The sequence below is a fragment of the Archocentrus centrarchus genome, chromosome 2, assembly GCF_007364275.1.
Source record: "Archocentrus centrarchus isolate MPI-CPG fArcCen1 chromosome 2, fArcCen1, whole genome shotgun sequence".
Taxonomy (NCBI): Eukaryota; Metazoa; Chordata; class Actinopteri; order Cichliformes; family Cichlidae; genus Archocentrus; species Archocentrus centrarchus.
In genome coordinates this window covers 2,458,125-2,481,718 of record NC_044347.1, presented here as the reverse complement: position 1 = coordinate 2,481,718, position 23,594 = coordinate 2,458,125, and the positions used below count along the sequence as shown (strand labels likewise).

General features: G+C 41.0%; 2 protein-coding genes and 1 long non-coding RNA gene across 3 annotated transcripts; 2 read left to right on the top strand and 1 right to left on the bottom strand.

Moving 5' to 3' along the window:
* Positions 1–5,016: 5,016 nt before the first annotated feature.
* LOC115791717 (uncharacterized) lies at positions 5,017–6,320 on the top strand. Its single transcript, XR_004020977.1, has 3 exons — positions 5,017–5,221; positions 5,989–6,183; positions 6,272–6,320. It is a non-coding gene; the product is annotated as an uncharacterized LOC115791717 (long non-coding RNA).
* Positions 6,321–8,229: 1,909 nt separating this feature from the next.
* LOC115798161 (uncharacterized) lies at positions 8,230–10,559 on the bottom strand. The gene is made up of 3 exons (XM_030754908.1): positions 9,895–10,559; positions 9,202–9,337; positions 8,230–8,982 (listed from the first exon to the last, which is right to left on the bottom strand). Exons 1-3 carry the CDS (start codon positions 10,488–10,490, stop codon positions 8,230–8,232), a joined length of 1,485 nt encoding a protein of 494 aa, XP_030610768.1. The 5' UTR covers positions 10,491–10,559.
* Positions 10,560–12,907: 2,348 nt separating this feature from the next.
* LOC115791408 (zinc finger protein 226-like) lies at positions 12,908–21,346 on the top strand. Its single transcript, XM_030745507.1, has 4 exons — positions 12,908–13,110; positions 14,439–14,511; positions 19,246–19,842; positions 20,526–21,346. The coding sequence occupies exons 2-4, from the start codon at positions 14,494–14,496 to the stop codon at positions 21,183–21,185; spliced, it is 1,275 nt and encodes a 424-aa protein (XP_030601367.1). The 5' UTR covers positions 12,908–13,110; positions 14,439–14,493; the 3' UTR covers positions 21,186–21,346.
* The last annotated feature ends 2,248 nt before the right edge of the window (positions 21,347–23,594 follow it).

The window sequence follows — 23,594 nt, the reverse complement described above, 5'->3', positions numbered from 1 at the left end:
GTCTTTGGGAATCTGGAGAGTTGTAAATTTTATCCTTGGGTGTACCCTGCCTCTTGCCCTATGACAGCTAGGATAGGCTGCAGCCCCCCCCCCCCCCCCCCCCCCCCCCCCCCCCCTCCCCCTCGACAGTTAACAGGATAAGCAGAAGCGAATGGATGGATGGATGTGTTAAATCACTACTAATATTTACACCTAGATATTTTATGGTTCTTGCTTTCCATTTGAATTTATATGCTTGTTGAATGGATTGGGGTGGGGTATAATTTATGGGTAGCACCTGTGTTTTGGTCACATTAAGTTTATAACCTGATAAGTGGTGAAATGAGTCCAGTCTTTCAATAAGTCTTGGAAGACAGACATCCGGTTGTTTTAGACTAATCATAACATCATCTGCGAATAGTCCAATTTTATTTATTTTAATTCTTGCTATCGGGTTTTGATAAAGTGTTCTAATTATGTTTACTGAGTCCATATTGAAACTGAATCTTTCTAAACTAAGATATAAAAATTTCCAACTGACGCTATCGAAAGCTTTTTCTGCATCTAAGCTGAGCAGCAGTGCACTTTCTCCCCTTTTCGTAACTTCCTCAATTATGTGTGAAGTCCTCCTTATATTATCTTGTGTTTGACGCTCCTTAATAAAACCGCATTGATCTTCATTAATTAATTCTGTCATAAGTGTTTCAAGTCTCTTAGCTAGAATGGCTATATATATCTTATAATCACAATTTAATATTGATATTGGCCTATAATTTTGACAGAATTCTTTATCCTTCCCCTTCTTGGGAAGGACTATGATTATTGCTTCCCTCCAAGAGGGAGGAATCTTCCTTTTTTTAAAGTTTCATTGAATGATGCTAATAACATTGGTCCTAATTCTTTTTTAAACATTTTATACCATTCTGTTGCTGCTTTAAATGCTCTTACAGACTGCAGTCTGATTGGAGCCTTTAAATGGACCTGATTTCTGCTCCATTCAATCAGAGGCTTAAAGCAGCACTTGGAAACAGAACTCCAATATGATCATATCAGCATGTATGTGATCTCCATGCTGCTGCTCATAGAGGACACTGTGTTTGGACTCAGTCCAACAATCTGCTGTCAGATCTTGTTTGCAGTCTGTCAGAGAGCTGTGGGAGCAGAGATGGGCTGTAGTTTGTGAGCAGCTGTTTCAATCTTTCCACACAATAAACCATCATTAATGACAGATTGTTGCTGAATGCTTTCATCATACAGTCAATGATGTCTGGGACTAAATCCATCCCAATGCCATCACAGTCAGGTGACTTACTGCCCTTCAGTGATGTCACTACATCAGTCATTTCCTCTTCCTGTCTTCCCCTCACAAACACTGAGTTTGCTGCACTTTGGATTTGGACTCATAGGAAAAGGTCCAGTTTTTACAATTTCTCTGGCCGAGCCAGGACCACCGTCAAGAAACAATCATTGACACTTTGTTTTCTCTCAGTGATCAGTGTGTTTGGACCTGATCATTATCTGGATATTCCAATAATTCTTTATTGGCAACATGATTTAGTCCTTTCCATGTGTTTCCACTGAGGGACAGAGACTGATGCTGCTCACTGTGTGGATGAAATCAGCTATTTCATAAATCTGTCTTCAGATCAGCACAAATCAAATTCATTTTCTTCTTCTGAACAAAATTATCCATGTTGAGCATTTCCTCTGGAAACATTTGTATCCGTGCTGCGGGGTTCCTGTAAATACAGCCGTTTCTTTGACTCCTTCCATTTCAATCGTTCTGCACTCCATTAGATCCTCCTCACATTTCACTGAGCGTCCTGCTTTGGTCATTGTTATCAATATACAGGGCAGCCCCCCCCCCCTTGTTCATGTCTGTCATACATCTCATATCCATCAATCAAGTCTCTGAAACTGCAGTCACAGTGAAACTCTGAGAACTTTGTGCACAATTCAATTCAATTCAATTTTATTTATATAGCGCCAAATCACAACAAACTGTCGCCTCAAGGCGCTTTGTATTGTGGGTAAAGACCCTACAATAATACAGAGAAAACCCAACAGTCAAAACGACCCCCTATGAGCAGCACTTGGCGACAGTGGAAAGGAAAAACTCCCTTTTAACAGGAAGAAACCTCCAGCAGAACCAGGCTCAGGGAGGGGCAGTCATCTGCCGCGACCGGTTGGGCTGAGGGGAGAGAAAGACATGCTGTGGAAGAGAGCCAGAGATTAATATCAATTAATGATTAAATGCAGAGTGTAGTATAAACAAAGTAAATAAGGTGAATGAGAAACAGTGCATTATGTGAACCCCCCAGCAGACTAGGCCTATAGCAGCATAACTAAGGGAGGGTTCAGGGTCACCTGATCCAGCCCTCACTATAAGCTTTATCATAAAGGAAAGTTTTAAGCCTAATCTTAAAAATAGAGAGGGTGTCTGCCTCCCGAATCCAAGCTGGAAGCTGGTTCCACAGAAGAGGGGCCTGAAAGCTGAAGGCTCTGCCTCCCATTCTACTCTTAAGTATCCTAGGAACCACAAGTAAGCCAGCAGTCTGAGAGCGAAGTGCTCTGTTGGGGTGATATGGTACTATGAGGTCTTTGAGATAAGATGGTGCCTGATTATTCAAGACCTTGTATGTGAGGAGAAGAATTTTAAATTCTATTCTAGATTTAACAGGGAGCCAATGAAGAGAAGCCAATATGGGAGAAATCTGCTCTCTCTTTCTAGTCCCTGTCAGTACTCTAGCTGCAGCATTTTGGATCAGCTGAAGGCTTTTCAGGGAGCTTTTAGGACAGCCTGATAATAATGAATTACAATAGTCCATCCTAGAAGTAAAAAATGCATGAATTAGCTTTTCAGCATCACTCTGAGAAATGATGATTCTAATTTTAGAAATATTGTGCAAATGCAAAAAAGCGGTGCTACATATTTGTTTAATATGTGCATTGAAGGACATATCCTGGTCAAAAATGACTCCAAGATTTCTCACAGTGTTACTGGAGGCCAAAGTAATGCCATCCAGAGTAAGTATCTGGTTAGACACCATGTTTCTAAGATTTGTGGGGCCGAGAACAAGAATTTCAGTTTTATCTGAATTTAGAAGCAGGAAATTAGAGGTCATCCAGGCATTAATATCTTTAAGACATTCCTGCAGTTTAATTAATTGATGTGTGTCATCTGGCTTCATTGATAGGTAAAGCTGAGTATCATCTGCATAACAATGAAAATTGATGCAGTGCTTTCTAATAATACTGCCTAAGGGAAGCATGTATAATGTAAATAAAATTGGTCCTAGCACAGAACCCTGTGGAACTCCATAATTAACCTTAGTGTGTGAAGAAGACTCCCCATTTACATGAACAAATTGGAGTCTATGAGATAAATATGATTCAAACTACTGCAGTGCAGTACCTTTAATACCTATAGTATGCTCTAATCTCTGTAATAAAATGTTATGGTCAACAGTATCAAAGCTGCACTGAGGTCCAACAGGACAAGAACAGAGATGAGTCCACTGTCAGAGGCTCTAAGAAGATCATTTGTAACCTTCACTAATGCTGTTTCTGTACTGTGATGAATTCTGAAACCTGACTGAAACTCTTCAAATAAACCGTTCCTCTGCAGATGATCAGTTAGCTGTTTTACAACTACTCTTTCAAGAATCTTTGAGAGAAAAGGAAGGTTGGAGATTGGCCTATAATTAGCTAAGACAACTGGGTCAAGTGATGGCTTTTTAAGCAGAGGTTTAATTACAGCCACCTTGAAGGTCTGTGGTACATAGCCAACTAATAAAGACTGATTGATCATTTTTAAGATAGAAGCATCAATAATTGGAAAGACTTCTTTGAACAGTCTAGTAGGAATGGGATCTAATAAACATGTTGCTGGTTTGGAGGAAGTAACTATTGAAGTTAACTCTGAAAGATCAACTGGAGCAAAAGAGTCTAAACAAATACCAGCAGTGCTGAAAGCAGCCGAACATGAAGAATAATCTTTGAGATGGTTATGAATAATTTTTCTCTAATGTCTAAAATTTTATTTGTAAAGAAATCCATGAAGTCACTACTAGTTAACGTGAAAGGAATACTCGGCTCTACAGAGCTCTGACTCTTTGTCAGCCTGGCTACAGTGCTGAAAAGAAACCTGGGGTTGTTCTTATTTTCTTCAATTAATGATGAGCAGTAAGATGTCCTAGCTTTACGGAGGGCTTTTTTATAGAGCAACAAACTTTTTTTCCAGGCTAAATGAGCATCTTCTAATTTAGTGAGACGCCATTCCCTCTCCAGCTTTCGGGTTATCTGCTTTAAGCTGTGCGTTTGTGAATTATACCACGGAGTCAGGCACTTCTGATTTGAAGCTTTCCTTTTCAGAGGAGCCACAGTATCCAAAGTTATACGCAGTGAGGATGTAAAACTATTGACGAGATAATCGACCTCACTGGGAGCAGAGTTTAGGTAGCTGCTCTGCACTGTGTTGGCACTGAAGAGCATAATAATGAAGGAATTAGATCCTTAAACTTAGTTACAGCACTTTCAGAAAGACTTCTACTGTAATAAAACTTATTCCCCACTGCTGTGTAATCCATTAAAGTAAATGTAAATGTTACTAAGAAATGATCAGACAGGAGGGGGCTTTCAGGGAATACTGTTAAGTCTTCAGTTTCTATGCCATATGTTAGGACAAGATCCAGAGTATGATTAAAGTGGTGGGTGGGCTCCTTTACATTTTGAGAGACGCCAGTTGAATCTAACAATAGATTAAATGCAGTGTTGAGGCTGTCATTCTCAGCATCTACATGGATGTTAAAATCACCCACTATAATGATTTTATCTGAACTGAGCACTAAATCAGATAAAAAGTCTGAGAAATCAGACAGAAACTTTGAGTAAGGACCAGGTGGACGATAGATAATAACAAATAAAACAGGTTTTTGATTTTCCCAATTAGGATGGACAAGACTAAGAGTCAGGCTTTCAAAAGAATGAAAACTTTGTCTGGGTCTTTGATTAATTAATAAGCTGGAATGGGCCTGTTGCACAATCGCTTCCGTGTTCGGCGCGACGCGGCTCCACCGCTTCCGGTTAAAAATTGCGACGTTCTACACCCGATGCTTGCAAGAGCTCCCAACATTAAATGTCACTGATGTTCATCGGATTTGCAGGACAATGAAAGCCCCAGCCAGCAAACTGGATAAAGGATTTAAATTATATGCTGCATCATATATACACAACTATGAAGGTAAGAAAACAACAATGAACCGCAAAGTAACGTTTGCTAACGTTAGCTAAGGTTTTATGTGGTTCATTCAATAGTAATTTTCGACATAACCTCGCAACATGCATTCTTAATGTTTTGTCTTATACTAAACTATAGACGGAGTTTTGTTAACTAATGTCACTCTTGCTATTAGCTATTATATTATTGTTAAATAGTTAGCTATTTAATGCTAATCTTACTGTGTGCCATGTGCTTAAGTACTAACGTGAGTAATGCAGAAACACTAACGGGACTTGCATGTGTGACTTTATTCAGTGTCCAATAAAGACAGGTTGTCAGGCGAGGTCAGCGTGAGAGCCTGGTGCTACAGGTCAATGAGGAAGAGTGAGGCACCACACAGATTAAGTGTAGGCAGGAAGCAGTGTAATGTTGTTCACCCCGTTCAATGGGGTTCAGTTCAGTTCATTATTAAAGGCCCACCAACTTGAATGTTTTATCTCCCTGCTTTATCACACATAATTTGACTGGTCAGATCATTTGATCAATGTGTGTTTGGGTGATCAGAAACAAATTTACATTAAGTTAATACTATACAGCAAAGCTATTTCAGTTATCAAGGATGGTTAATCAGATTTTTTTCAGTAGGGAGAGAAGGCAACACTAAGCATTCAGGAGGGTATGCCTGTTTTATGAGCATGGGTCAGTAACCATAACACTGAACCATGCTCCTTGTTGGCTCTTTTTCCAGAAAGTGATGTTACATTTCTAATTTTCTTTCTTGTTCTTAGATTAAGCTTCTGGATTCATCACCAGTGGCGCTGACATCCAGCCAGTGCTCCTGTGTGGCAGGCACTGTTATGTGCAATCACACAGTGGCACTGCTCTTCCAAACAGCGCACTACTCAGAACTCAGAGTTCCTGTTGTCCCTCCTGTCCATAGCTGCACCGAATCTGAACAGCAATGGCACAAGCCACGCACAATGGTAATTTAAATGACATTAAAGTTTTTGTATTAGTCCATGTTTACATATAGACAGTAGAACCATCCATAGTAAATATGTCTTATGTTAGGGTGTGAAGCCAGGACCCATCAATTCTATGGTCTTCACTAAGCCGGTACCAAATAGGATGGTCCAGACTGGAGTACGGTAAGTAGATTTATGAAATTTTGTTTCCCATGTGTCAAATGCATATGTGTATTTGTTCATGCATATACAATATGCCAGAAGCAAGTTTCTATAAGTTCAGAATATGCATTGATTTACATATGTGTTGTTTAGCACACTACATATGAGAAGGCAGCTGATTATTATTACAGTTATTCAGAGATTCACATATCTAGACATACATCCCAGTCTCAAATATATGCACTGTTTCAGTTTTTTTATTTTTACTTCAATATAATAACTTTGTCCCTTGTATTGTTATCATTATGTTTTTCCTTTAGGAGTGGATTCTACAGAGGCATGGTGGGTCCATTACCAGATCGCTGCATGTTCAGAATAACAGAGGCATATGCAAAATTTAAAATTGAGGACAGGTCACTTGTGACCATGATGAACATGAGACCCGATAAGCCCCTTGTGGAAAGTGCCTTTGGTGTGGTGCAGGAGGGCAGTGTTCTATCATATCAGCAGCCAGTTTTGAAATCCCGGTACATCACACTACACCATGATGCACCACCAACACCACACTTGCCTCTGGAGGGTTACGACATCTTGCCATTAGACTGTGCGTTTGTGTGCTCAGAAGAGGAGCTCCTACATCTCAAGAGCTTGTCTGTAACTCTGGAAATGGTTCAGAAAATAGAAGCAGCTACACGTGAGCAAAGTTCCAGCTCTGAGTGGCATCTTCTCCGCAGGCCCAGAGTGACTGCATCTAGGTTTCGCGAAGTGTGTCATGTCAGAGGCCAGAGCTCTGCAGAGTCACTTGCTGAACGCATCATGAAGGGAACAAGGCAAACAGCAGACATGAGGAGAGGTGCTGAGATGGAGCCAGCAATAGCAACTGAGTACAGTAGGCTAATGAATGTAAACTACTCACCCTGTGGTCTAGTCATTCACCCCACTGCCCCCTGGCTTGCTGCATCTCCTGATGGTGTTGTATTTGACCCCAATGAATACCCCCAGTTTGGTCTTGTTGAGTTCAAATGCCCAAATGTACAAAACTTCATTGACTGCAAATATGTACAAATAGACTCTGGTTCTCCTGCACTAAAGAAGAGCCATGCATATTACTGGCAGGTACAAGGACAACTGCTCATCAGCGGGATGCAGTGGTGTGACTTTGTTGTGTGGGCACAGGAGGACTACCTTGTGGAGAGAATATACACAGATGCAGAGGTGCAAAGAGCAATCAGAGAAAAAGCTGACCATTTTTTTTTCTACACATATATGCCAAGATACCTGTGTCTGAAAAATGAACACTGAACACATAAGGGTAAAAAGGATTCTTCAGGTTTGCTTGTGTAACAGTTACATTTTATTTGCAATTTAAACATTTTATGAATTTGTTTCAACAGTTTACGTTTGTGTGAAATAAATTATTTTAGAAATGGCACTGATTGAGTTTTTAAAACACATTAAGATACTGAGTTTGTATTATATTCAGGACAAACAACCCCATACTGATGTAGTTAAACTTACACAAGTGAAGAAAATGACAAATGTTTGATGTAAAAAAAAAAGACTAACAAGATTTTAAATAATCTGGAACATGTATAGAAACACAGTAGCATAATATAGTATTAATATTCAACATCTGCAAAAAATTAGAACTATCAATAACTAGAACTCAACTATCAACATCCAAGTATAAGTTCTGTAATCAGATTTTGTCAGCTGACTGTAGGGGCTTCAGCTGCAGGCCAATTTCCATAAAGTCACCCTCCTAAAATAATAGCCTAAGTAACTTTTTTCAAAAAACAAAACTGAACCAAATATTAAAAATTTGATGATTTAGGCAAAAATAAAATTAATTTTAGGATGGTGACAATAAGCTACTTGCATTGCATTCTGGTGTCTTGTGGCTCACTTAACCCATTTTTTAACTAAAGCTGTATTCTGGTAATTTGAAAGCATACATGCCACTGCAAACAGCTGGTTGATGTTGTAGACATGTGATAAGGTGATGATGCCATCAAAAAGTTTGTTCTGTTTTATCCTCCTAATGACTCGCTCCACATGTACTCTCAGTCTGGCTATGGCCTGTGTCTCCTTAACCTGGTATGCTGGCATCTGCTTCTGCTTAGACAGGAAAGGTGGACAGTACACTTTGTACTTACAGCAGTCACTGATTAGAAAGCCCTTATCAACCATCACTGCCATGTCTTCGGTCAACTTCTCAGCGATGCCTGATTGCTTGAATAGCTCCTTATCACTAATCGAACCACCATACAGATCAGAGATGAATGTCACTGCACCATGTGGAGCTATGCCAACCAGGGCTTTCATAGTGCAGTGGGAGTTGTATGAGGAGTACATTTCACTTTGGAGTAGTGGTGAGGATGGTGTTTGGCATCTCAGCTCTGTACAGTCTAGGATGACCTGGGTGTCTGGGAAATCTTTAAATTCCTCAGGGAGGTAAGCCTGCACTTCTGCACGCATAAGCCAGATGCATTGAGACCCCAGTGCAGTGGCAAGAAAACTTGTCCATGTTGCAATAATACGGCTCACTGTGGACTGGTGTATGTTGAATCGATGTGCCAGGTCCCTCTCCTTCAAACCAACCGACAGGAAGACGAGAAAAAGAAAGAACTCATCGATTGGCTGGAGCAGCTGCCTCTGGGAGGTTAAAATAAAAGAGAAAATGTTACTTCTTATGCTACAAACTAGTAAGATTATGCTTTTTTTTTTTGGCTGAATGTTTTCTAATGGTTATGTATACCATACCATGGGGTAAACAGTGGGGGACTGTAGCACACAGGTGTATGTAAGGGAGGCTGAGTCCTTTAGGATGTAGACCTATATAAATGCATAGATCTGAGTACCAGCATAACTTACTGTTGATGAACGTGCAGGTGTCACCACTTCTTCATTCCTCTTGGCAGCTGATTTGGCTCTTGAGACCCTGACCATTTTATAAATGCAAGGCTCAATCAAAAACCAAAATGCCATCAAATGGTCATAGCTTGGAAATCTATTCACAAAAAAGAAAAACACAATTTCAATCATTAATTAATGCTCCACACACTGAGCAAAATGATGTCAGCTTTGACAACTAAACCAGTGTCTCAAATTGTATGCTATTTAACTTTCAGATAGTATGATTAAGAAGCTATTTGGTTCTGTATTTTATCTATAGCATTAGGATATTGCTTAAATACTAATGCATCTACATGAGATATATATGTGTGTGTGTCTAGATACAGTGTTTTTATTATGACAGGAAACACTTTAATTTAACTCAGTGGTTCTCAAACTTTTTCCATCATGTCCCACTTTGCAGGTCGAAATGGCATTGCTGCTCTATGTAAACAAAAGACGGTGGAAAATAGCGCTAGCCGCTATGCTAACGTACCTGCTGCCGTATACTGATGGGATTTCCCAGTTATGCCATGAAAATTAATCTTATGTTCAACTTAACATTACTTTTCTCCCAGGTCGTTTGCATCCCACAGATTGAGAATCACTGATTTAAGTGATGCTGAAATTTGTATATTTGAAACAGTTAGCTTGAACAGAACTTAGGTGTACCTGGTATAGAATCTGATGTCGGTGTCGGAGCCAGCAAACCGCTGTAATCCAAACTCACGCTGGACACGCAGCTCCTGTATTTCCTTCCTCAGATCCTCTACCTCTTTACACAGGTCTTCTGCAGCTGATGCAGACATGTCCAATGCAGACGGTTCAGGGACTGAGCAGTAGTCATGATCATTTGAGAGACCCTGCTCTTCCTGCTCCTCAAGATGGACAAGTTCAGTGGGTCGCTCTGTTCTCTCCCAAACACTACGCCGCAGTGGCTCAACTTTAAAGCCATTCCACTCAAAAAGCGTTGGTACAGCACCTTTAATCAGTCTTCTTCGACCATCAGGGGTCGTTGGCTCTATGAGCTGATCAGTGGCAAAGTGTCTGCTACAGACCTTAGTGTGAGTGGTAAGAGTGAAATCATCCCGGCGTATGTTTATCAGCCATCGTTTTCTCAAGTCGGACTGAGTCGGAAAACTATGGAAACTTAAAACACCGTTAAATTTGGACGAAGCCGAACAAAGTGGGACACAGCAATGTTCGGAGTATTTCTTCTCCTGTCTTTGAAAATGTACCGTTTTAAATACTTTTCTGCGTACACTCATGCTGAATTACCAGACAACAACAGCTAACAAGCATTAAAACAAACATACCGGAAACGATGCAGCAGCATAGTTTCGAAATGGAAGTACGTCACAAGCCCTAGTGCAACTAGCCCATTGAAGATTGCAGCTACTCCTCCTCCTCGACCTGTGCTTCGAGCATTCTGACAGTTACTGTGACTCGGGGGTGTTGATTCATTTAAACTAACATATTCATCCTGCTGTAACCAGGTTTCTGTAAGGCAGAATAAATCAATACGTTGATCAATTATTAAATAATTTACTAATAGGGACTTGGAAGAGAGAGACCTAATGTTTAACAATCCACATTTAATTGTTTTATTTTTTGGTGCAGTTGATGAAGCTGTATTATTTATTGTTTTTGAATTTTTATGCTTAAATAGCTTTTTGCTGATTTTAGCTTTGTTTTTTGGTGGTCTGGGAGCAGGCACCGACTCTATGGGGATGGGGTTTTGGGGGGATGGCAGGAGGAGAGAAGCTGCAGAGAGGCGTGTAAGACTGCAACTCTGTTTCCTGGTCTCAACCCTGGGTAGTCAGGTTTTAGGAGGGTTAATAAATTTGGCCAGATTTCTAGAAATGAGAGCTGCTCCATCCAAAGTGGGATGGATGCCGGCTCTCCTAACAAGACCAGGTTTTCCCCAGAAACTTTGCCAATTATCTATGAAGCCCACGTCATTTTTTGGACACCACTCAGACAGCCAGCGATTCAAGGAGAACATGCGGCTAAACATGTCGCTCCTGGTCTGATTGGGGAGGGGCCCAGAGAAAACTACAGAGTCCGACATTGTTTTTGCAAAGTTACACACCGAGTCAATATTAATTTTAGTGACCTCCGATTGGCGTAACCGGGTGTCATTACTGCCGACGTGAATAACGATCTTACCAAATCTACGATTAGCCTTAGCCAGCAGTTTCAAATTTCCATGAATGTCGCCTGCTCTGGCCCCTGGAAGACATTTGACTATGGTCGCCGGTGTCTCTAGCTTCACGTTTCTCAAAACAGAGTCACCAATAACCAGAGTTTGTTCCTCGGCGGGTGTGTCGCCGAGAGGAGAAAAACGGTTAGAGACGTGAACAGGTTGGTGGTGTACCCGGGGCTTCTGCTTAGGACTACGCTTCCTCCTCACCGTCACCCAGCTGGCCTGTTTTCCCTGCTGCTCGGGATCTGCTGGGGGGGAGCTAACAGCGGCTAAGCTACCATGGTCCGCACCCGCTACAGGGGCCTGGCTAGATACAGGATTTTCCAGGGTGCGGAGCCGAGTCTCCAGTTCAGAAAGCCTGGCCTCCAGAGCTACAAACAGACTACATTTATTACAAGTACCGTTACTGCTAAAGGAGGCCGAGGAGTAACTAAACATGTGACACCCAGAGCAGGAAAGTGCAGGAGAGACAGGACAACAGTCCAAACGTTGGGACTGGTTTGCACTGAGACTCCTACTATTGATCTGATTGATGTGATCTGCTGCTCCATGGTGGAGAAGCTGCTCAGTATTACAGGATTCACAGCTATTATTCTGGATCCTGGGACAGAAATGATTTTCAGGCTCTGTGATCAGTGCACTCAAAGACTTTTACTCCCAAATCCTCGTTTTCACTCTTCATTGATGGACAGAGTTCATTTGGAGCAAACAGAGCAAAGTGATTATTGTTCCATTGTTATATGGATAGTGACTGTTGTGGCTTCCTGATGGAAATGATGGTTTTGATGAAGCTCTCATAATTGTGGACATGTGTGATATTTCTCCAAAGCTCAAAGCTCTTTAATGATTACAGCTTTTTGTCCTTCAGCTGCTCCTGTAACTTTGATCTTTGATCCATGTTGATTGAATGTGGTTTTGTCTCCTTAGTATTGGTGCTGTGGTGTTGTGTCTGCATGTTTCTCTGTCAGAGGCTCATTTCTGTCTGCATTGGTTCCTTTCAGCTTCTTTCTTGGTCTTGGAAGCTCCTTTTTTGCTTCCTGACATCTTTGAGCTGCTTCACTTTGTCACACAGCTTGTGTTTAAGGGTCTTCCTGATTCAGCAGCTCTGCAGTGATCAGGTCTGAGTGTGGCAGTGAGACTGAACTCAGCTCTCCAACAATCTGCTTCATCACAGTTCATTGATCATTGAATATGAGGGGAAATGAGTTTTTCACACAGGGCAGGTAGGTTTGGATCACTTTGTTCCCTTAATGCATGAAATCATTGATAACCTGCAGTTTGGATTTACTCAGATTATTGATGATTAATATTAATTGATGCTGATTTTTCTCCTCTTTGATTCTTTTCTTCCTGTTTTTCGTCTTTATAAGTTGCTGCTGTTGTAGAGAATTTCCAGCTCAAGTGATTTGTGAGCGCAGCTGAGTCACGTGACCGCCCAGCGACAAACCACAGCAGAGCAGGAAGAAGGGGGCGGAGCAAAGTGTGGCTGCGTGGTCGGAGAGCGGAGCTGACGGAGCTGCTTTTTCATTGATGAAAAGACGTGAATTTAGAGGAGAAACAAACTAAAGCATCGATCCAACATCTCTACCAACGTTCGTATCGATACTTGGATCGATCACCCACCCTGATCTCCTGGATGTGACCTGAGAACAGCGCTAATCTGTCTGTGGGCTCAGCTACAGGTAAGCATCGAGCTAACTTTAGCAGTTGAGCGTTTGGCAGAAAGCTGGAGCAGAAACTGCTGTGGATGAACACATGAGAGGAAGTGAACTCCTAAAATGATGCGCAGAGAGCAGCTGGGCGGTGAGGGGAGAGAGAGGAGAGAAAAGAGGAGCACAGAGATCCCAGCAACAACACACAGGACAAAACACAAAGAGCAGGAGACAAAAAGCTAAAGACACGCAGCAGTGACCGCTGCAGCTACACCTGGGAGAGCAGCTACAAATTCATCTGCGCATCTACATCGTTATGTACGGTTCGTGCTACGTTTCCACTGCGAGGTTCCGGTGCTGGTTCCAACGAGCCGGTGTTGTGCCAAAAAGTGATTATTTGAATATTATCTTTCCGATGTTTCTGTGAAACAGATAACAGTCATTTTTATACTGACTGTTATCTAAGCAGAAATAATCTCTGGGTGCTACGAGTTGACCTTCGTCACTCAGTCTTGTTCAAGCTGGTTTTTCATGACCCAGATTCCTCTCAGTCATGAGCACATCTTCTTCCTGATGTTCTGATTTCATCAATACAGAGAAATCTTGTCCAGATTAATGGCAGATTGTGGTGATGTTGGTGATGTTTTAATTGTACGTTCTTGTGGCCGGACCTCAAGATAAGATGCACTGAAACAGAGAAGTTAGTCTACTACTGTCTGATCTGTTGCTCTCTGTCTAATGTATTATTTAATTGTTTATTATTTGGTTGATCCACTGTTTATTAATTCATTTACTGGAGTTTACCATAAACATTTGTCCTTTATTCAGTGAGTAAAAAATAATCCCTAACAAATGAAAACTGGTTCAGGAGTTTCTTTCAGTTCACCTGTTTAGCCTCTCACTGCTTTGCTAAACCTGAACTTTGAAACTGCCTCCGTCTCCACTCTGAAACAGAAGAAGAAAGAGAAGAAAGAGCTTTATTTGTCACATACATTTACATGCAGTGAAATTCATTCTCTGCATTTAACCCATCACACACATGGAGTATGTAGTACACACAGCACAGCATGGAGCAGGGGGCAGCCAAAGGGCGCCCGGGGAGCAACCTGGGGGGGTGGGCTTGCTCAGGGACCCACAGTGATGCCAGCCCGAGGATTTGAACCAGGGTCCTCTCAGTGACGAACCCTCTTCTTCTCCCCTAGGCCACACTTCTTCCTCTTCCAGCCTCAGCCTCCTCAGCTTAGCTGTGAACCAGGGCTCTTCATTACTGTGACCCTGGTGTGTGATGGTGTGCAGCTGTCCTCAAGAAGCTGATGTGTCTGTGTGGTAGCTTCTAATAAAGATCTGTTCTCCTGCAGGAGGAGAGTCTGACGGAGCAGCAGAGGAACATTTTCAGCCTCTACAGAGGAAACAATGAGTTCAACACAACAGGTGAGAAAAATCTCAGTGTTACACTATTATTGAAACTGTGTGACTTCATCAGCTGCTGTTGGTTTGGTTTATTATGTCCCAGTTAGCACTGAAGTTACAACAAGACCAAATAAGAAGGTCACATTTTAACAGGACACTGAAACAAAGACATTAATAATCAAGATTCAGATCAAACCCACAATTTATCACACAATACATCATTTTCATTGAACAGCATTTGATCTATAATGTCATTTTCATTACTGTTATAATTACACATTTCATATTTTCATAGCACTTTTCCACTCTCTCCTCATTAGAGATCATTGTTTTCCAACCAGTTTGTTTCCAGTTCTTACTGGTTTGGAAATGCTGTCCCAGTAGCTGTTCATGTTGCTGTTGTGGTGATCCCCAGAGTCTCTCATCCTGTGGTTCAACACACTCCAACTCCACTGTGTTGGACTGCAGCCGGTGGCAGTAGTTCTTGTTCTGCTCTGAAGATCTGCTTCAAGCTTCAGGGTCAGCAGAAGCTGCAGAAGGTGGAGAGCTGCTTCATGTGCTGCTGCACCAAACTCAGAGGCTGCAGAGCAGAACAACAACTACCATCACAACCTGCAGTTCAGCACTGTGGAGAAACTCAGTGAGAGAGCTCAGAGTTGCTTTGTGATTTTCACTCATAGTAAAAAGAACCTAAACACTGTCAGTACTCTGGTTTTATGTATCAGGACATAATATAAATCATCTGGTGCTGATATTTACTTTATCTGTTATAAAATATATGCATACAGGGCTCGGAAAAGCGTATGCTGGCTGTCCTTTGATGGCATTACCAGTACCAGTTACCAGGTACTTTTTTGGTACTCACTCAGCTGGGGTTCCAAGCGATCTGACGTGATCCAAAAATGTGGCATCGAAGGACAACATGCCACGATTGGCTAAAGAGAGTTGTCAGTATCTGAGTCATGAGAGCGACTCTTTCACTAGAATCAACCGCGCCATTTTTAAAACTGATGGCAAGAAAATGGAGGCAAACCATTGGGAGGCTCGGGTCAATGTCCAGACCAGGGGTGGCTGTAGCTCAGTAGGTAGAGCAGGTCACCTACTGATCGGAAGGTCAGAGGTTCGATTCCTGGCTACTCCAGGCTACATGTCAATGTATCCTTGGGCAAGATACTTAACCCCAAGTTGCTCTCCGACCGTTCCGTCGGAGTGTGAATGTGTGTGGATGTTATATAATTAAAAAAAGCACTTAGCTTAGTTAACATGGAAGTGCTTGTATGAATGGGTGTGCATGGGTAAATGTAAAAAAACGTGTTGTATAAGCGCTTTGAGTGCTCTGACTGAGTAGAAAAGCGCTATATAAGAACTAGTCCATTTACCATTTACCAACGATTCGCAGCAGTAGTTTTGCAATAAGTGATCCATCTGAAAGGCACACACAGCATACATATTTGAATACTTTACAGTGATAACCTTCATCCATTAAAACATTGTACAGGGGACTTATGCATGATGTCATAGTAAACTGGCATTAGCCACCGTTAGTTTGCCTCTAGCTCATCCATTGTTGTGTTGTGTTTGAGTTGCATACGAGTTACGTCAATAGACTACTGCCCGCGCTGCTATTTTCACTCCACCCACACTGAGGTGGTAATTGTAATGAAAACACAACAAGACTGTGGCGAGTTGTTCTGGCCGTGCTGAGTAGGGACTAATAGAAACACAGCATTGGCTTCATCTTTGTCCAGGACGTGTCTGTTAGCTCACAGATAAAACAAGTTTCCAGGATGGCTTTCATTCATCATCAGTGTTGTCCCATCCTTTGGCATTTTAAAGCTGGACTCTTGTGATTCTTCATAACCAGGATGTTAGGGCTGGGCAATATATCGATTTTTTTAAAAAAAATATCGATACATTTTCATTCGCGATATAAGATGAGGCAATATCGTTTATATCGATATAGTCTAGTTCACATTACAATCATACTTGTAGCTCCACCAGTTCACCTTCTCTTCTCCCAGTTTGCCTCTGCACAGCTTCACACTGCCCCCCCCTCTCCGCTTCACCCGTTAATCCGCTTCACCCGTTAATCATGCAGGAAGCGACCGCATGTTCCCAACTTAGTGTTCCCAACTTAGTAAATTTGTTGCTAGATTTAACGGCTTTTCAGACCGCGCTGTCGACTTTTTTTCCCCAAAAACGAGTAGCGATAAATTTAACGATTTTTTCCAGTGAGGTCGGAGAGTTTTGGAAACCTGAAATTCTCCGCTGTTGCTGTGTTTTGTGTACATACAGCTTTCGTTCGTACATTTGTACATTCGTGTCTGTGTGACATTTGGGACACGTAACTTTGACTCTGAAGCTTAAGAGTCCCCACCTGCAGGTAAGAGGGCCCCGCCATACACAGCAGAAGTTGGTTGGTACCATAAGTCACGTGACCTTAATAGCGTTAGCTGGTCATTTTCTTGCATTTACAGACGCTGCATTGAGTGGCTGGGCCCATTGCTGTGATACGTCAGCGCATATGTCTATGGATTTACTGAGATGGTAAAATCCTGCAGATGGAGTTTAGTTCAGTCAGTCTGTACAGGAGCCTGTACCTGGATGTACAGCTCTGTAAAGAATCAGTCAGCCTTTTGCTGTTTTTGTTCTGTATCTTTTCTATTTACATTTTAATAGACCAGCTGTGAGTCTTTTTATAGAGGAAAAAGCATTAATTTATTTGCAGAGCATTATTTAGATATGCCAATAGTTTATTTTTGAGTAATTTCTTATGTATATCTTCAGCTGAATGTTAATAAAAATGCCTGTGTGACATTTGGGACACGTAGCTTTGACTCTTAAGTGCTTTTTTGTTTATACCTTTTGGGATAAAAATATATCGAGATATATATCGTATATCACTATTCAGCTAAAAAATATTGAGATATTAATTTTGGTCCATATTGCCCAGCCCTACAGAATGTCCAATTAATGCTTTGAAATTATTTAACAAAAATTAATGTTTTTTATTTTTCCTGTACATGGTTGCATGTAATGTGCTATTTTCACCAATAGGTGGTGGTAATTTGGGCTGCCACGATTCATCGAGTAACTCAGGTGATGCGATTCTAAAAAATCATCACAAATTTGTTGCTTTGATACATCATTTAAACTCTGCAGCTTGGGTGTCTCTGAGTAAGTGGAGTGTTTCACCCACATTAGCAGCAGTAAAGTGTTTCGTCACTGCGTCGGATTTCCTTCATTTGTAAAAGATGACCCTTTAGCACTAGGGTTTAATCCCGGGATCCGGGATTCCCGGGAAATGCGATCAGAACCATTTCCCGTTTCCCAGGAAACGTTAGACGGGAAACCGGGAAAAAAGTCGCGCGCGTCGATTTGACTTTCAGAAAGAAAAGAAAGCTTCAGAAAGTTAAATTTAAGGAAATATTGAGAGAAGGGTTCGTTTAATGCGAAAAGCATTACTCTTCATTTCAGGCACGTTCAGCCTTCATCTCGAGCATTTTAATAGAGATATTACACGGTTGTACTTTTTTCCTCTTTAATTTGTTGAAATCGTAGGCAATGTGTTTACCCTAAGGTATTTTGTATTATATAATTTTATATTATTATATATTACTATATTGCATTATATAGCCTATAAAATATGCCTGCCCTGAACAATAAAGAAATATCTGTTTAACTTCGAGTGTTTCTTTTCCTCGTTTGCAGCCGCTTACTAACAATCATGAATTAGGATACGGGCCTAATGTGTGAAGAAAGTATCATGAAATAGATACTTTAACATATTTCACTTTTAAAATGGAGTTGAGTAAAATGTATATTTTTTAGGCTATAAGGATCGGCCAGTTTTTCAAAAGACGATTCACAGCGAACCTACTTTAACCCTCAGACACGGTGTTATAAATTTGCTGTTGCCAGAATGGCAATGACCAAGTCGTAGTGCATTACTCAAGGCCCTGTGTTATGCCATATTATAGTGTAGTACGGTAGTTAACTTTTCAATGACTATTACAGCGTTCCACTGGTGGAGATATAGTGCAACAGATGTCGCCACGACAGCGTGGCTGAGCCTTTATCAATGCTGTGGAGATGAACCGTATTGTTTTGCACCAGCAGTTGTAAAATATCTTGGTATAATTCCATGTACAATGGAGGAATATTCGAATTATATTTGTTAAGGGAGTGTTGAGGAACGATACAACATGCATAGCTCGAGCACTCGAATGTCGAGATGTAGGTTTTTTTGCATTAATCAAGCCGACGTTGCCCCCTACTGGGCATAACAGGACATAGCTGGAAAGCTACCTCTACAATATCAAAATGGTTAAGCCCGACACAGGCTACAGAAGGCCTAATTAAAATTTAAAAAAAATGGCTCGTCATTTCCCGGGATTTCATTCATGTCATTTTCGGGAAAAATATTAAACCCTATTTAGCACTGATTAGATCATTACTGACACTTTCTCCACACCTCCACTGCTCTCTGCCGTGTGTGTGTGTGTGTGTGTGTGTGTGTGTGTGTGTGTGTGTGTGTGTGTGTGTGTGTGTGTGTGTGTGTGTGTGTGTGTGTGTGTGTGTGTGTGTGTGTGTTGTGATCACTGTGCTGACAATTTCAGCTGTTACTTTTTTCTGTACTTCAGCTGTTAGCTACCAGAACAGATCACTATAACCACAATTTGCTAGCAGGCGCTGCCATTAGCACTAGTGACTGCATTTCACTCACTGCCTCTGTTTGTATCTCTGTCACTGCAGGACCAACATGGACAGAGAATTGAGTGCTCTCAGGAGGCTGACAAACCTCACAGAACAAAGGGAGTAAAAAAATACTCCTGTGATCAGTGTGGGAAGAATTTTCCTGATAAAGCTAAATTGAAATATCATCAAGTCATTCACACTGGAGAGAGACCGTTCAGCTGTGACGTGTGTGGAAAGTCTTTTACCCTGGCTGGAAACTTAAAAACACACCAGCGCATCCACAGTGGAGAGAAACCGTACCGCTGTGATCAGTGTGGCAGAACTTTTACTCTCAATAACAGTTTAAAGAGTCATCAAATTACCCACTCTGGGATTAAGGCATACAGCTGTGACTATTGTGGAAAAGCCTTCAGCCACATAGGGAGCAGAAATGCACACCTCCGCATTCACACTTTACATGACGTGTACTGCTGTGATCAATGTGGTAAAAAGTTTGCAACAGATTACCACAGACAACAGCACATGTTTACCCACACTGAGGAGAGGCCTTATCAATGTGACCTGTGTGATAAGACATTTAAAGCTCCACATTACCTCAAAGTACACCAAAAGATCCACAGCAGAAAGAGACTCTACAAGTGCAGTTACTGTGAGGTATGTATTTTTATTTTGATCTTGTAATTTTAGCCTGACTGTGTGGAACAACTCTGCTCATTAAATTGTGAAAGAAAAAAAAGTAAATTGTTACTTTTTTCTCACTGTATTATTTAAGATTATGGTAGTTTCCTGATATATTAGGCATTATTGTTATTATTGTTATTATTATTATTATTATTATTTCTGCATAATTTGCTCTTTGTTCATTTGAACTGGCTCCTACTTCAGTCAGGTGCATATAGAATAAAAATAATTTTAATGTCCTGAAAGAAATATAATGTGTAAATAAAATGTGGTAATGCAGTACTACAGTATTGTAGTACTGCATTAGTATTGTTCCATGGGTGGATACATTAGTATTAATATAGTGTGACATTAATATTGTGGCACTACGTTGGTGGCAGTTCATTAAGATAGTAATATTGCAGTTATGGTGATAGTATTTTAGTGTTATAGTGATAGTATTTCAGTATGACATTAAGGTTATAGTGTTAAATGAGTATTATTGTAGTATTATGGTGGTAGTATTGTAGTTATTGTATCCCAGTAAGCTGAGTGTTGTAACGTAAACAGTAAAATGTAATTGGACGTTGGCAGAGATGCTCTTTATTTCAGGTGACGTACAGGATAAAAATGTTGAAGGATTCTCTGACTTACTCTGTCTTTGTGTCTTTGTGTAGAAGCAGAGCCACACAGATGGATCCAGTTCTCAGCCATGTCTTCTCTGTGGTGGTGGGAAAGCGTTTCGCTGTGACTTTTGTGGGAAAACCTTCAATCATCAACACACCTTAAAAACACATCAGCGTAGACACACTGGACACAAACTGAACTACTGCAAAGAATGTGGGAGCAGCTTCCCCACAGCACGTGGATTAAAACGACATGAACTCTACCACAGTGGGGTTAAAAAGCACGTCTGTGACCAGTGTGGGTCATCGTTCGCCACTGAAGACTACCTTAAAGTACATAAACGAGTCCACACAGGAGAGAAACCACACAAGTGCAGACACTGTGAGCAAAGCTTCTCACAAGCAAGTAGTCGTAGCCTTCATGAACGTGCACACATTGAAGGGAACTTCAGCTGTGACCAGTGTGACAAGAGCTTCAAGAATCTTGGTTCATACTCCCGACACAAACGATCCCACGCTTCAAAGAAACTGTTTCACTGTTACCAATGTCCAAAAACATTCACTTCATTATCTGCTCTGTCCAAACATCAGCGTGATCATGCAGGGCTGAAATCATTCCCATCATTGGATCACAATGAATCTGCAGACACACAAAGATCCTCTTCTGGTTGCACAGTCAAACTTGAAAACCTTGAGATCCAGATCCACTGAATTCCGATGGAATCTCCTGTAAACAGTGTCAGTTAATGTCACACTTGGATCTGATGAGGTAGCTCTGATTTCTGGACTTGGAGTGAATAATCCTGAATCTGACATTTAGGAAGCTGCAAGTACAGATATATACATCAAGGTTTTTATTTTTCTTTGAGAAATTACAGTATTTAGTAGTAGTACTTGTATTAAAGAAACGTCTGTTATATCCAACTGATACTGCAGCCAAACTTTATCTTTAATAAGTACTTAAAGGTTGGTCGAGTCAGTGCAGTACTCTGTTTAATAAGCAGCAGCCATCGATAACTATAGACATCATGTCTCATTAGAATTTAATTATTCAACTAAATAATTTCTCACAGGTGACCCTGTCTGTGGTTATGAATATTTGCAGGTCATTAATATCCATTTATAACACTGCAATAAAGTTAGAGTTGTTATAATTGGAAATCGAGGGGCCCATAGCTCAGGAGGTAAAGCAGGTCATACACTAATTGGAAGGTTGGCCGTTGGATTCCTGGCTGCTAGAGGCTGCATGCCAAAGATACTGAAGTCCAAGTTGCTCTCTGAAGCAATCGTTGGAGTATGAATGTGTGTGAATGGACAGAAAGCACTTAGCTACAGATGGAGGTGCTTGTATGAATGGGCGTGAATGGCTAAATGCAAAATGTTGTTTAAGTGCATTAACTGCTCAGCTAGAGTAGAACAGCGTCATATAAGAACTAGTCAATTTACCATTTATAGTTTGTTTTTAATTACTCTGAATTTTCTTTTTGTAATTTTAGTGTTTAATCCAGTTTAGTTTGTTCCAAGTGTGGATTTATATTAGCGTAGGTTTTTCTTTGTTTCCTCTTCATTAGTTTGTGTTACTTTTCTTTGTATTGCAGTAATATGTGGAAGTGTTGTCAGGAAGAGGACAGATTTAGGAAGTACAGAGCAGGTATTACAATTCAAACACAGCATCTTTGTGAATGACTCAGTGATGTAGAAATCCAAGTCTCAGTCATCTGCCCACTGAGTTAGCTTTGAATCTTTTTATAATCCTTTTAATGCTTTTGATTTTAGTCATGGCTGTAAACTTAAACATGATCAGCATTTTAACTCTGACCTAAAGAATGTGGAAAAGAGACTCGTGGATCAACAGGATCTGCAGTCATTCACTCAAATATTTCTCCCACCAGCTGAGTCACATATTTCAGTTCCAGGAAGTCTTCACAGACACAGCATGCAGCGAGTGGATGGAAAGATGCTGTGGTAATCCCTGCTCCTAAATCCAGTTCTCCCAGAACTCTAAATGATTTCACACCAGCTGCTCTGAAAAACTTCCAACATGAACTAAAACCATCACCAGGATGTGAAACAGCAGCTGCTGTGTCTTTATGTCCAAAAAAGATGTGAACTGAAGCTGAACTGAGGCTGTACTTCTGTGTAATACCAATCTGTACCACAAGATGGAGCAGTGAGTCAGTGTGACCTTTATTTAATCAGACAAAGAAGTCGTTCTTATTTCCAGGGGCGGCCTGCAGAAGTCAAAGCCTCTTGTGGAACTGGGGGTGAGGCAGCAAAGAAGTGCTGACAGGTAAAAACAGCAGCACATCAGAAACATCTCAGGAGCTTTTTAAAGTTTGCAGATGATCTGTTGTTGTTGGTCAGCTCCAGGACAGTGAGAGCAGCCATGGCCCAGTCCTCTTTTCTTAATGCTGTTTAATGCTTTGTCTGTTACTGCCTTTGCTTTAGTGTGGCAGGCAGTGGCTGATGTCTCTGTCAGTAAGAAGGCTGGAACACTGACACTGATGAAGATGATGAAGAGCGCCTTGGACCTGTTTGATTTTTGAGACCATAAACACAGATTTTTATTTCCCAGCAGCCGGATGAACAAACGAGTGTTTGTCTTCCCCCATGTAGGGTGGATTTGTTCTTCTTTTTCCTTCACTGTGTTTGATTCTGTTTCTGGGATGTTTGGAAAGGTTTTCATTTTCACATGGATGAGCTGCTGAATGCAAACCAAATGTACCTGCAGGAGCAAATAAACTCACCTGAACCTGAAGCCCTCTGATGTTTATGTTGGTGAATGTGACCACACTCACACACATTTCCTCTCACTTTGTATTTGTTAGTCATTAACAAATGGCGCTGGAGTACGGCGACATGTAGCAGCAGCAGAGTGTATGGGTATGTGAGCAGTAGTTTATGGGCGCAGCTGTCTTTTAACGTAACTTAACATAATCTTAAGTAACCTAATTTTTTCTATTTTATTTACTTTTTTAATCATTTTTAATCGTGATTTTTAATTTTTAACGTGTGGGAATTTTTGCAACAATATGGCTTATATTAGGCCGGTAGTCCTTCTTCTAATCATCTTGACGATGACCTGTCACTTTTTGAGAGGTCTCTGTGGACATAATCCGT